The sequence below is a fragment of the Schistocerca nitens genome, chromosome 3 (genome assembly GCF_023898315.1).
Source record: "Schistocerca nitens isolate TAMUIC-IGC-003100 chromosome 3, iqSchNite1.1, whole genome shotgun sequence".
In the NCBI taxonomy this organism is placed as follows: Eukaryota; Metazoa; Arthropoda; class Insecta; order Orthoptera; family Acrididae; genus Schistocerca; species Schistocerca nitens.
Window position 1 is genome coordinate 618,100,430 of NC_064616.1, and position 14,721 is coordinate 618,115,150.

Sequence of the window (14,721 nt, forward strand, 5' to 3'; positions counted from 1 at the left end):
CTCGAAATTAACCGCAGAAAAGTTTTTATTCACTGTCAACATGCACAAATATCACAACTCCATGGCAAAATACTTGGAAGTATTCCTATTCACTCGTGAGTTGACCTACTCCACACATACTTCCTGTCTGTTCTAGCTGTTAACCCCGATTGATTCATAATACTATAAGGCCTCATGCAAAAATTGTCACCACTAATTAAACCCTTGCCTTGATATGGATCAAACTCTCACACTTCAGACTTCGTAAACATACTTAAACTAAAATTTAATTTTAAATACGTGTGTCGTATATGAATTTGCACGTGAATTTCATCAGCTTTGGGGTGCTGTTCTCAGTTTTTCTCTAATGTAAATATTTTGCTCCCAAATGGTGCTTTTGTCCATGTAAACAGTAATTTGCGTTGTTACATTACTACTAAATATAAAAAATTAAAACTAATTTCACTCAGACATTTGGAATTATATCTACTGAGTACTGCTGCCACTACTTTCAATATTTCTTATTTTGTGTGTGTGTGTGAAAATTCAAGTTTTAATGTGCAGAATGTACATTCTGGCCTGTAATTCAAAATGGATAATTTTTATTTTTGAAAAGAATGTACTTTCACAGTTTGATAGTGCTCTCGGAGATTTATCCATAGACAGTTTGTAGAAATTGCTTAAGGCATTATAAAGATATAAATTTTTTAAATTCATTACATACATAAAACATTCAACAGGAAATAACTTAAAAACTAAACTTCGTAGTGAGGGCGAGTTTTTACTCAATCACTCATCATGGTTTTGTCTTTGTAACTATGCTACTAGCTTTTCTGTCACTAATTGTACACTCCTGGAAATGGAAAAAAGAACACATTGACACCGGTGTGTCAGACCCACCATACTTGCTCCGGACACTGCGAGAGGGCTGTACAACCAATGATCACACGCACGGCACAGCGGACACACCAGGAACCGCGGTGTTGGCCGTCGAATGGCGCTAGCTGCGCAGCATTTGTGCACCGCCGCCGTCAGTGTCAGTCAGTTTGCCGTGGCATACGGAGCTCCATCGCAGTCTTTAACACTGGTAGCATGCCGCGACAGCGTGGACGTGAACCGTATGTGCAGTTGACGGACTTTGAGCGAGGGCGTATAGTGGGCATGTGGGAGGCCGGGTGGACGTACCGCCGAATTGCTCAACACGTGGGGCGTGAGGTCTCCACAGTACATCGATGTTGTCGCCAGTGGTCGGCGGAAGGTGCACGTGCCCGTCGACCTGGGACCGGACCGCAGCGACGCACGGATGCACGCCAAGACCGTAGGATCCTACGCAGTGCCGTAGGGGACCGCACCGCCACTTCCCAGCAAATTAGGGACACTGTTGCTCCTGGGGTATCGGCGAGGACCATTCGCAACCATCTCCATGAAGCTGGGCTACGGTCCCGCACACCGTTAGGCCGTCTTCCGCTCACGCCCCAACATCGTGCAGCCCGCCTCCAGTGGTGTCGCGACAGGCGTGAATGAAGGGACGAATGGAGACGTGTCGTCTTCAGCGATGAGAGTCGCTTCTGCCTTTGTGCCAATGATGGTCGTTTGCGTGTTTGGCGCCGTGCAGGTGAGCGCCACAATCAGGACTGCATACGACCGAGGCACACAGGGCCAACACCCGGCATCATGGTGTGGGGAGCGATCTCCTACACGGGCCGTACACCACTGGTGATCGTCGAGGGGACACTGAATAGTGCACGGTACATCCAAACCGTCATCGAACCCATCGTTCTACCATTCCTAGACCGGCAAAGGAACTTGCTGTTCCAACAGGACAATGCACGTCCGCATGTATCCCGTGCCACCCAACGTGCTCTAGAAGGTGTAAGTCAACTACCCTGGCCAGCAAGATCTCCGGATCTGTCCCTCATTGAGCATGTTTGGGACTGGATGAAGGGTCGTCTCACGCGGTCTGCACGTCCAGCACGAACGCTGGTCCAACTGAGGCGCCAGGTGGAAATGGCATGGCAAGCCGTTCCACAGGACTACATCCAGCATCTCTACGATCGTCTCCATGGGAGAATAGCAGCCTGCATTGCTGCGAAAGGTGGATATACACTGTACTAGTGCCGACATTGTGCATGCTTTGTTGCCTGTGTCTATGTGCCTGTGGTTCTGTCAGTGTGATCATGTGATGTATCTGACCCCAGGAATGTGTCAATAAAGTTTCGCCTTCCTGGGACAATGAATTCACGGTGTTCTTATTTCAATTTCCAGGAGTGTATTTAGTTTTTATTATACTTAGTCTTATTTGGAAGTTGTTCTGGCTAGTCAATTTAGCATTGGCTTCTACCTTTTCATGTTTCACGCCAGCGGCAGATTTTTTTCTGGCCACGCAGCCTGAACCTGCATTTATCCGATATGTGATCTAAAATTCTCATACTAGGAATGTCTACCAATCACTGCGCCTCAAAGGATACCACCCTCTATTGATGATGCCGCCAAGCTCGTGTGCCTGCAGAGCCGTCCCTGGCTTGGTTGGCCCGCGTCCTATCTGTGAAACACTCACTGGTTTGGCTGCTAATGTCAAAACAGGACATGTACGCATGGCCATGTCTCTTTTTTTTAAAGTTCCTTGTCCCCAATACTAAGGTGTACAATCTTATGTGTCACTGCTAAGTAACATATCTCAATAAAGCTTGAACCATACATAGAAAGAACTGGTATAGTACAGTGTGGAAGATAACTGAAAGCAACATGCAGTGAGATGAACAGAAATGACACTTTTATTCAAAGACAACAATTACACTGAATCCAATGCAGTTTGAACACTACCATCATGTGACACGCTTCTTAATAGAGTGTGTGATCACCACAGATAGCAAAGAGAGCTTGGTTATATGCTCCCATAGTAGCCGCAATTTGGTAAAGAGTTCTTGTGGCTAGGTATTTGACTGGGTGTTTGTCCTCCTCCAGTGCAGTTTAAAACTGCTGTGTGATTGTTGGTGCATGTATATGTTCTGTAATAATGACTCCCCAACCCTTTCCACATGTGATTAATGGGATTAAGTTGGAGAAATGGACAGGACAGTGCATTTGTCAAGTATCTTCTCATTCCAAGAGATCCTCCATCTGCACAGTTAGATATGGTTGCACATTGACAGCCATAAAAATGAAGTCGTGGTCGAATGAACCCCTGAAAAGAAGCACATGTGAAAGCAGTGCAGTGCCACAATAACATTGACCATTGAGTGTACCGTGTTACTGAGTATTGCAGCTGGATTCAGTACTTCCTTGCACATGGAACTCAATGTGTCACTGTTATTGGAACAAAATTGACAGATGTAGAGGTAATTTCAGGGGTACCCCAGGGAACTGTAATAGGAGTTTTACTGTGTACAATGTATATAAATGATCTAGTAGAATGTGCCAGAAGCTTTTTAAGGCTTTTTACTGATGATGCAGTTGTCTATAAGAAGGTAGAACATCAGAGGGCAGTAACAGTTTACAAAGTGACCTACAGAGGATTGACGAGTGCTGCAGGGACCGGCAGTTGACCCTGAATGTAAATAAGTGTATCATATGCTGTCTGCATAAGAAATGAAATTCACTGCTGTAGAGCTACACTATTGAAGACAAATTGCTGTAAACAGAAACCATCACAAAATATCGATGAGTACCTATCCGGAGCGACCCTAAGTGGAATGACCACATAAAGCAAATAGTAGAAAAAGGAGACATGAGACTGAGATTCATAGGAAGGAAATGTAATTCAGCCACTAAAGAAATGGCTTACAAGGCACTTGTTTGACAGATTCTTGAGTATTGTTGATCCATCTGGGACCCTTACCAGGTATGACTGATGGAAGAGAGAGATGACGCAACAAAGAATTTGTCATGGGATAGTGTAGTCGGTGTGAGAGCGTTACAGTGGGAAATGCTAATGAGAGGCATTGTGCATCACAGAAAAGTTTACTGTTGAAATTTAGAGAGAGTACTCTCCAGGAAGAGTTGGACAACATGTTACTTCATCTCACATATGCCTCGCAAAACAACTGCAATGAAAAAAATTGGAGAAATTGGAGCTAATACAGAGGCTTACTGACAGTAATTGTTTCCACATGCTATTTGTGAATGAAACAGAGTTCAGGGGATTAGTTAGTGGTGCCAGGAGTACCCTTCAACACAACCATCAGGTTGCTTGTGTAGTATTGATGTAGATGTGGAACTTCGATCGAGCTGTGTTACTTTACAATGACACTTCATGTGAAAGTTAGATATGTCCTTAAGTTTTCCACAACAGTGTATCTGAACAATCTGCTCCTCCTGTCACACAAATAACTACTATGTTCTCTCTCGTGATAATCAAGTTGTGAAATGACAATTGTGTTGGAAGATAAGTTCGTGCAGTTCATTTCAAAGAAATGGCCTACTACCTTTAAATAACATTGCTCTTTCAGGGCTGTAAAGAAGTTATTTTATTATGTACCTTGAATTGGTAGCAATACACACATGTGTGAATTTCATCCTGCTGGAATGTACGTATCTTTCATAACTTCATTTATTGCCCAGTGTTTCCAGGAGAGAACGAACTGGTGATACTGTATTGTTCTCCTCTTCCTTCCATTCTTTCTCATTTCCATTTCTCAGCACTATATGTCTGAGCATGACACTTGGAGTGACTACGCTGTTCATCACTCTTGAAACACTATAACTGGACGTACGCTGAGGTCCTCCAGTTCACGCTACTCAGACACAGGGTATGCAGATTCATGATCTCGTCATTGTCATCAAATTTGGAATTTAGTTTGCAATCCTTGATGATAACTTTGAAACCAGTAAACGTGTTTTCAGGTGACAGCATTAGTGGCCATGAGTCTTGAACGTGGAACACTCAGATGCTCAAATATTGGACTTCATAAAGAGAGCTGAAAAACATGGAAGCAACTGGTGCTTTAGGCCATGTAAAATTGTTCACTGATAGCATGGCAATTGGGTGCACTATTTATGCTGACCTTTTAGTGGAGCAACAGGGAAGTACTTAGCCAATGGCATCATGCACCTTCCCCCAAACCGAACTGTTATAAATTATTTTGATTGCACTCTAGCTTGCTGACTTCGTCTCACAGATACATGCATTTAACTACCATGTATTGGAAGTTACAAACAATTGCCATTATATATGTTCTGGATTTTGTATTTGAAAAAACACAAAGTACCAATTTGAACATAGGTGCACATTTTGTATTGGTAACAATTCATTCTCTTACTTATGTAAGGAGACTCCCTTATATTTGTCATTGTAAAGTACTTGTGGAAAAAAGAGCAGTATTCATTACAGTATTACTCCAAATACTCTGTACAAAAAGCATAATGTATTTTGAGCATTGAACACCTCACAACCTCAAATGTAGCTGACAGCAGTTTGTACATGCAAAGGAAACAGCTGCATCAGTGATCATCCTATAGAACAAAGAACTTATTCAGTTCCAAGATGTAGTATACTGAGGTAAAACATTGTTTATCTTGCACCTTACATGGCTAGTTTTTACAACATAAAAATATACAAAATATGAAAATAAAACCTAACCTTGAGCCTTGTTTTTTGTTGTTGCAAATGAAAATTATTTGGGAACTGAAGTCGCTTTGAATGAATGAAGGGGAAAATCGGTGGGATTGTTGTTATATTGGGTATGGTAAAGACCTCTCCAGCTACTGGATCTTTGGGGATAATAGCTTCTATGACAGTATTTTGCATAATTTTAATATTCAGATGGATAGGATTACAAAGGTTTAGACGATTCAGATTCCTTTGAAACATTCTAATCATTAACCGATAAGCAATAAATACACCTTTCCTGTTTTCTGCAAAACTGACAGCAAGGAAGAAAACAAAACAGCACATTGTTGTTTAGAAAAATAAACAGCCTATGCCTGTCTGAATATTTATAAGTGTATCATGTAGAAACTTTGAAGTAAATCAGTCAAGAAATTTTATAGGTTTTTGGTAACAATGAATGACAACTTGTCTTTATATAGTCTCATATAGATAGCTAATTTATGAAGCAATAAAATGAAGAGGGAAACGGTTTTTTGACAGTTTCTTAGTTAAAGCAGTGACAATGGATGATACTAGTGATACGGTGCTTGAGTGAATTGGGATATAGTCATGTTGGATGAGAGTGACTTTCTTAAGGAACATCTGTGTTATCAGATGCAGTTGGTCACACAGAATGCGCACACACACACACACACACACACACACACACACACACACACACACACTCTTCTTGGCCATGTAGGAACTAACACCCATAGAACTTCCATGCTCAATGACAGGAGTAAACAATCTGATGAACAAGCTGCTTGGCATTTCCAATAGAGAAACATATTTTTCTGATGCAAGGTTACGGGTAATTGACTGTACCATATTAATTTTTTCTGATCACCACTGGTCTGTGTTACACCATAAATTCACAGTTTACTTAATGCCAGTGATTTTTTTTAAATTGTTGATCAGAAGTTGAGAAATGTTGTAAATGTTCAACTTGTACAGCTGTGTGTGAATTGTGATTCAGGAAAGAGGTTATGTAGGATACTGATTGATTTCTGATGTTACTTGTCACATTGGTTGTGGGGGGTCTTCATGGCAAATTACTTCAGTGTTCAACAGTACCAATTACCTAGGATCGGCTTCTGTTTGTGGCTACTATTTGTTGAGTGCAAGCTTTTAATGCAGATAGTGTTGACAAGTCAAACACACAGTTGTTGCATTGAACCCCACCAAAAAAATGTACTGATTAATTTATATTGGTCTTGTACTTTCTCTCTTAAGTATGGCCATTTACACTGATGGATACATGACGGGTAGCGTTCTACATAATGATTTCAGTCATTCAGCAGTGATCAGTCGTAGTGCACAAATGGTCTAAATTATGTACACAATGGGCTTCCACAAGTTTGATTTGGGCTGTAATGAAAATTGGTCTATGTAAGGAATGTTTTTGTGTTTGATTCCTTTATTGTATGCCTGCATTAAATGTTTCAGGTTAGATCACGTGACATTTATGCTGAGAGATACTATTCTTGCTTTTCAGAGGCAGTAGCTGACCCAAGAGCCAGAAAAATATCCCAGAATATCACAACGCATAAAGCAGAATCTGTGGTAAATAATGCTATTGCTGTTTGTGTTTAAATAGCACTGAAAGAGAACAGTTAGAAATGATGTATGTTCTATTATCTTATTGTGTAGAAGACCATGCTACACTCATGTCTGTGAGGTAAGATATGTTAAAAAAACAACAAACTTGGCACCATGGGAACACTGTCTGGACTGAACTGTGGTGGAACAAGGAAATGACAGATGATGTTGTTGTGCTGTTACAGGCCCACTAAGTGTACCTTCATGTTGCATGCATACAGAAAACAATGTTAATGATATTAAAGCTGGCTGGCACAGTACACACATTTGGATATTTGGATGTTCATACACCACCAGATCACTGACAGATATGAGGATGGGCAAAGAATTGAAATTGCCCATAATTTTATTTCATGGCTGTCAAGGTGGTTTGAAGAAGCAGTTAACATCAGTGGAAATAAAGGCAAGGTTGACAGTGTGCTGCCACCCAGCAACAATATTGTTATTTGGTCCTAAATGTCCAGACATGGCCAAACCAGCACAGCACCTGCCCTTGCTGCAGAATGCACACCAGACTGTGTTGTGCATCTTCCATCAATATAGTACATCACCAGGTTTCAGAGGTGTGTGTGTGTGTGTGTGTGTGTGTGTGTGTGTGTGTGTGTGTGTGTGTGTGTGTGTGTGTGTGTGTAGGGGGGGGGGGGGCATGAATATTGAGGAAACACTGAGTAGGAAATGTCTTTTGCCCACCCAATAAAACACGAGCATTATTGTGAGGTGTCAAAGACAATCTCAGTTTGTGGAAGGCTGGCATATACCAGATCCCGTGTCAGTGTGGGAAGACTTATATTCTTCAGACAGTGCACACCATTGAAGATCATTGGTTGAGAACATCAGAGGCACACTCGACTTAGGTACCCCAACACGTCAGCAGTCGCAGAGCACTGTTTGTCCGAAAATCACGAGAATGACTACCAACATACCAGGGTCTTGGCATAGACATCTAAATACAGGGATAGTGTCATTAGAGAGGCTGTCGAAGCTCATACCAGGGACAGACTCATCAACTGAGATTGTGGCTATAACCTCAGAAAGGCATGGGAACCAGCATTGAGTCTAATTAAAAAGATGCTCAGCAAAGAAAAGGAACAGGCGGCCATGGCGGACTAGGCAATTGCACTGACGCCACCACAGATGTCGACGCCTGCATCTCAGCGACCGTCGATGCATGGCCGCGGGCACAGACTGTGGAGGGAATGCCTTGCAGGGGGAGGGGATTTAAGACAGCCGCCTGTCCTCAGCTCAGTTCATCAGGGCACCTGACGATAGGGACATGTCTGATCGCTGAAATATTGTGCCCGTCAGACACTGTGGACCGGCAGTACACCCGTGGACAGTTCGAGCAAGAAATACGCCAGGAGAAACTTTAGAATCACATTATTGTCCCTGATTCTTTCTGGCACAGCTGTCATCATCTGAACCACAATTCATTGAATTGTCAGAGTTCCTTCCTACTACTTCCAAAGTTTCCATAACTTCTAATGAAATGTTGACATCATTTAAATTAATGGCCGAGAAATTACCTGACACACAACGCACATATAGAAGTAGGTGAATTTGAATGGAAACCACACTGTTCATATTTCGTCTTTGCATGTTTGAGAACCATAATTCTACATTAATGAGAAACTCTGGATTTTCCATGCTGGTTTGGATTTGACACAAGACTCCAGTCGATGTGGATATGGGCAACAACACTTGAGCACCCGCCCTATAGTCCTGATCTCTCCCAAGCAATTATCACATCTTCAGTACTTTGAAAAAGGCCTTGAAGGGTTGACGATTCTTGTCAGACAAGAATGTGCAGCAGGCAGTTGCAGACTTCTTCATGCAGCAGGACAGGGTGTTTTACCAAACGAGTGCATCAAACTCAGTGCTTTGGTGGGTTCATAGCCTCAATGCTCATGATGATTTTGCCTGATTGGCATACCAATTCTGGACTGTACGGCCTATGACTGGAAACATCATTGCCCCTGATACTATGAAAATGAATATTAATGCAGTTTTATCTCCTTTGATAACACTTACCAGTACTGCAAAAAGCAACTGATGATTTTTATGGATATTAAAATAGTTGCAAATTCCAGAGAATAGTAACTGTGTATATTAGTTTCAGAGAAACTATTAATGCAAACTTAAGTTCGCTTTATGAACCAAGATTGGCTTCTGTCATGCTTTCTGTTTACAGGTGTACCATTGCCCATAGCAATGTGACTACCTCGTTGTGCATTTGCAGTTGTCGCAGCTCCAGCAGTGACGTACATTTCTCCCGCTAACTGGTGGGCTATGAATTTAGCGGTTTTCAACTATCTCTCTCTCTCTCTCTCTCTCTCTCTCTCTCTCTCTCTCTCTCTCTCTCTCTGCGTGTTTGTTTTGTGTATCTTAGCTAAAATTTTGAGAGTGCATACTTTTGGAGTATTCTTCCTGTACAAAGAAATTTCAAGATAGGTTTTGAGATGTCAAATTGGACATTTCCCTAGTGAAATTACTTCACTCCTCTATTGACTGGCAGTGATCTACATACCCACTCCACAAGCCACCATACGCTGCATGGTGGAAGGTATCCTGAGCCACTACTAGTAATTTCCGTGCCCGATCCAGCTGCAGGAAACAAGACTGTCTATACGCTTCCATATGAGCCATTTTTTCTCACATCTTATCTTCGTGGTCCTTATGCGAAATTTGTGTTGGTGGCAGTAGAATCGTTTTACAGTTAGCTTCAAATGCCAGTTCTCTAAATTTTTTCAGTAGTGTTCCTTGAAAAGAATGTTACCTTCCCTCCAGGGAGTCCCATTAGAGTTCTCGAAGAGGAGCAGGGATTTTTGTGTACTCTATGTTGAATCTTACAGGTATCCCACCAAGTATGATCGCCTTTCCTCTGTTAAGTGAATTTAGTTAATTATCCATCCCATGATCACTTATTTTGATTTGTGATATTTTGATGTTTGTACTGTGACCAAAAGGAAGAGCTACAGTACAGTGTATCTTACTGAAATGTGTTTGGAGAAATAAATATACTGTTTCAACCTTGTCGCTGTCGTCCTGCTTTTCAGTGCCCTTATGGTCACTGTAGATTCTAGACAGATAGCTAGCTTTCAGCTGTTTACTGACTTAATGTAATACCAGTACCTTGTAGGATTTTCTGCCAGATTGATAGATACAAATTTTACTTTCAAATTCATTGAAAGTTTCACACATGGCTCTTACTATACTAATTTTGGCTCCATTCAATTTTTGTTTGAATCTTCTTTTAGATCAGCTTTCTGGCATGGCTGGTGAACCTCAATGGGTCTCTGTCACATCCCTCACACCTGTGCTTGATCCATTACCTGTCTGAGGTGTATTGTGACACACTCTTGAATTTTGCCCATATATACACAGCATTTTCAGTCTCAAGACAAGTGTTCTGTTTATTTCTTTTCACTTTTACTGTGCAGAAATATCATTCTAACTTCCTTTTCATTCCTATTGACACCTGTAGTTGATACTACAGTGGCTTCACAACCATTGATTTCCTGTTCTAGGTTAACAAAGTTGAAAAATTCAGGCCTGCTTGTAAGCAGGATATATATAAAATGTTACTATCTGTGTGCTGAATATTGACTGCCTGTACAGTACAAAAAGGGGGAGATAAGGGGTAAGAATGTTAATTGACCTGCTGGTTGCAAGACTGTATCAATAAACTGTTCAATTAGCAGTGTCACTGATAACTCTCAGCTCAGCTATTTGTGGAAATGACAGTTTCTGTGACCCTTTTGGAACCATTAGAAAATGGGATGTTGTATGCATCATGTATTAATGTTACTTATTGTAAATTAATCAAAACGAGTGGGAGCATCATACAAACTTGTGATTTTAAATCACCAGTGTGAATATACTGCTACATAAGATACCACAAACAGATTTCTGCTCATTATTACTCTGCTCTCCTATCATGTGTCTGCCACATTGTGCTGCTCATTATTTCCCGTAACATGTCTGTGACTTCTCAACCCCACATTCTGTTGTCTGTGTGCACTCCTTCACTCTGCTCCTGTCCAGCATCCTTGCCATCTGTCAACCCATATTCTTGTCTTCATGGAGCAAAATAATGGTTCCTTCTGATAGTACTGTATTTTTAAAATTTCACTGAACTTTCATCATTGTTTACCATGTTTAAGGAGACCTGGATGTCATGAGGGCCAAAAAATTGAATTTTTTTGTATTTTATAAAATTCTGTGATTCCTCTCAATTCTGAAAATATATACTTTATGTATAGTACCTCAACGTTTTTGTGTTTAAATGTTTTTCCAAAGCAGACGCATCACATGAATGAATGCCAGCTGTTACATTACTGTCAAACACAAAACCTTGCCTACAATGTCTCATTATTAAATTCTGGCGTTGCTATTTTCGTAGCAACTCATTTGTGTAGTAGACTTGAAGAACATGTTGACTGTGTTATGAGCAAAGATTTATTGCAGTTTTCAATCTTTCTGTCATTACAAGTAGATTACTTGAGTTTACTTACGTTTTTGCATGCATTTGTGCTGCAAACTTGTTGTGACTGCATGTTTCGACCATTTTACATTGTAAAATGCCAAAAGTGAAGAAGTGTAATTGCGGTCATAAATTTTACATTAATCAACACAAGGGTGTTGTTGGAAATCAGAAAAATAAAGAAATTGTTAGCCCGCAGTGAAGAAAGGTTAGGCCTAAAAGTTTGCTGGGAGAGCTTCAGAATGCAAGTTCAACCATCTTATCGTAAATGAACAAGATGTTGGTGTTGTAAGTAGTGAAAATAATGGTTACATTTTAACTAGTAAGTGCAAGGTTTCAGAATTGTTTTGGCCTGTTGCTAAATGTAAATACTGTAATAGTCAAAAATCCATTACTTTTAGTGAGGACATAAGTAAGAGAAGAGGCCTATCCAGAAAAATTGTAGTGGAATGTCAAGTATGTAAAGAAAAGAAATGCACAGTGGCATCTCCTTTAACATGCATAAAACATAGTGAAATGAATATTTGTCTTGCTTCAGCCATGAGGTGTATGGAGAAGGGAAGAAAAGCAGCCTAGATATTCTATGCTGTGATGGACGTCTTACTGCCATGTCAAATTTGAGAGCTATTATAAACATTTGCATAATGCCCTAACAGAAGTGAGTGAAGGGCCTATGCAAAGGGTAGTGAAAGAAACTGTAGATATATGTGAATCTACTGATATTGTTGCTGTGTTGGATGGTTTCTGGAAGAAGAGGCCGTACAAAAACTTTGAAGGTTTCAGTGGTGGTCTGGAAAGGAAGGGAAGCAGTCTCTATTTTTAGTAGATCAACTTTTAGATGAGATGTGTGATAAACTCAGTAGCTTGGTGATGGTGACTCTTAAAAGGCTTCAGTGGTTTGTAGCTGCTAAACCATATGGTGAAACTAAAACTGAAAAAAAAAAGGAATGTATAGGAATGTGCAGAAGAGAAAAGGGAGGGGGGGGGGGGGGGGGCACGACTTAGGAAACTCTTCAAGGACATGACAGGAACTGAAAGCAAAGCAATTGGTGGACAAGGCAGACTCTCCAACTAAGAAATAGAATATGTTCTAGCCATAAGAAGAAACAGCAAAAGTGTCGGTGAGATGAGAAAAGCAATCTGGGCAACTCTGTTTCATAGAATATCCATGATGAACATACACAGTATGGCCTCTGCCAAAAATGGATCACTTCATGGTGCAAGTATAACTGGTGTGAAGCAAATGGACAAAAATATGCACATACACACCCCTTGCCAAAAACTGTTATGGTAGAACTAAAGCCAATATATTGAGATCTTTCAGATTCTAAACTTCTGGAAATATGCTGCTAAGAGTGGCCAGGCAACATGTCACTACAGCTGAAGAAACTGCTGAAAGCATGACAAAGAAGACCAGAATAACAAAGAAAACTAAAGATGATGAAAGGGACACTTGGAATCAACAAGATTATAGAGCTTGAATGTTTTGTCATGTTATCATTGAGAACAAAATGAGATGCTCATCTTTATTTTCAATTATCTCGTCCAATATTAAAGCTTCGAAAACAAAATTTTGCATGAATAATAATATAGCACTTGCTTACACAATAAACCACATTATTCAACAGTTTATTAAATATTTTCAGGTGGAGCATGTCATATATTCTTAAATTATTAGGTGAAAAAATTGACTTAAAAAAAAATTTCTTAAAAATACACAGAACAACAGATTGATACATATTTCTGGTTCACCGTTAATAATTAAAAAATTAAATTAAAAAAGTTAATTCTTAAAAGAATAAAATTTGTTTTGATCTTTGAATAGTATGGAAGTACAGTGTATCAAAAATAAAAATCTCCATTCCTTCCGAACTGACTATGCAAATGTAGACGAGATGTGGCTCAAATTCAAAGATATAGTAGCAACAGCAATTGAGAGATTCATATCTCATAAATTGGTAAGAGATGGAACTGATCCCCCATGGTACACAAAACAGGTCCGAACGCTGTTGCAGAGGCAACGGAAAAAGCATGCGAAGTTCAGAAGAACGCGAAATCCCGAAGATTGGCTAAAATTTACAGACGCGTGAAATTTGGCACAGACTTCAATGCAAGATGCCTTTAATAGGTTCCACAACGAAACATTGTCTCGAAATTTGGTAGAAAATCTGAAGAAATTCTGGTTGTATGTAAAGTACACAAGAGGCAAGACGCAGTCAATACCTTCGCTGCGCAGTGCCGATGGTACTGTTACCGACGACTGTGCTGCTAAGGCGGAGTTATTGAACGCAGTTTTCCGAAATTCCTTCACCAGGGAAGACGAATGGAATATTCTAGAATTTGAAACACGAACAGCTGCTAGCATGAGTTTCTTAGAAGTAGATACCTTACGGGTTGCAAAGCAACTCAAATCGCTTGATACAGCAAGTCTTCAGGTCCAGATTGTATACCAATTAGGTTCCTTTCAGATTACGCTGATACAATAGCTCCCTACTTAGCAGCCATATACAACCGCTCGCTCACCGATAGATCTGTACCTACAGACTGGAAAATTGCGCAGGTCGCACCAGTGATTAAGAGGGATATTAGGAGTAATCCATCGAACTACAGACCTATATCATTGACGTCGGTTTGCAGTAGGGTTTTGGAGCATGTACTGTATTCAAACATTATGAATCACCTCGAAGGGAACGATGTATTGATACATAATCAGCATGGTTTCAGAAAACATCGTTCTTGTGCAACGCAGCTAGCTCTTTATTCACACAAAGTAATGGCCGCTATCGACAGGGGATCTCAAGTTGATTTCATATTTCTAGATTTCCGGAAAGCTTTTGACACCGTTCCTCACAAGCGACTTCTAATCAAGCTGCGGTCCTATGGGGTATCGTCTCAGTTGTGCGACTGGATTCGTGATTTCCTGTCAGGAAGGTCGCAGTTCGTAGTAATAGACGGCAAATCATCAAGTAAAACTGAAGTGATATCAGGTGTTCCCCAGGGAAGCGTCCTAGGACCTCTGCTGTTCCTGATCTATATAAATGACCTGGGTGACAATCTGAGCAGTTCTCTTAGG

General features: G+C 40.6%; 1 protein-coding gene across 1 annotated transcript in view; it reads left to right on the forward strand.

Annotated features, from left to right (window-relative positions):
• LOC126249683 (uncharacterized) overlaps positions 1-14,721 on the forward strand; it is a 176,276-nt gene that overhangs the window by 122,395 nt on the left and 39,160 nt on the right. The window contains exon 9 of the mRNA XM_049951361.1: positions 7,065-7,132. Within this exon, the coding sequence (XP_049807318.1) occupies positions 7,065-7,132 (68 nt within the window). The remainder of the gene's footprint in view (positions 1-7,064; positions 7,133-14,721) is intronic.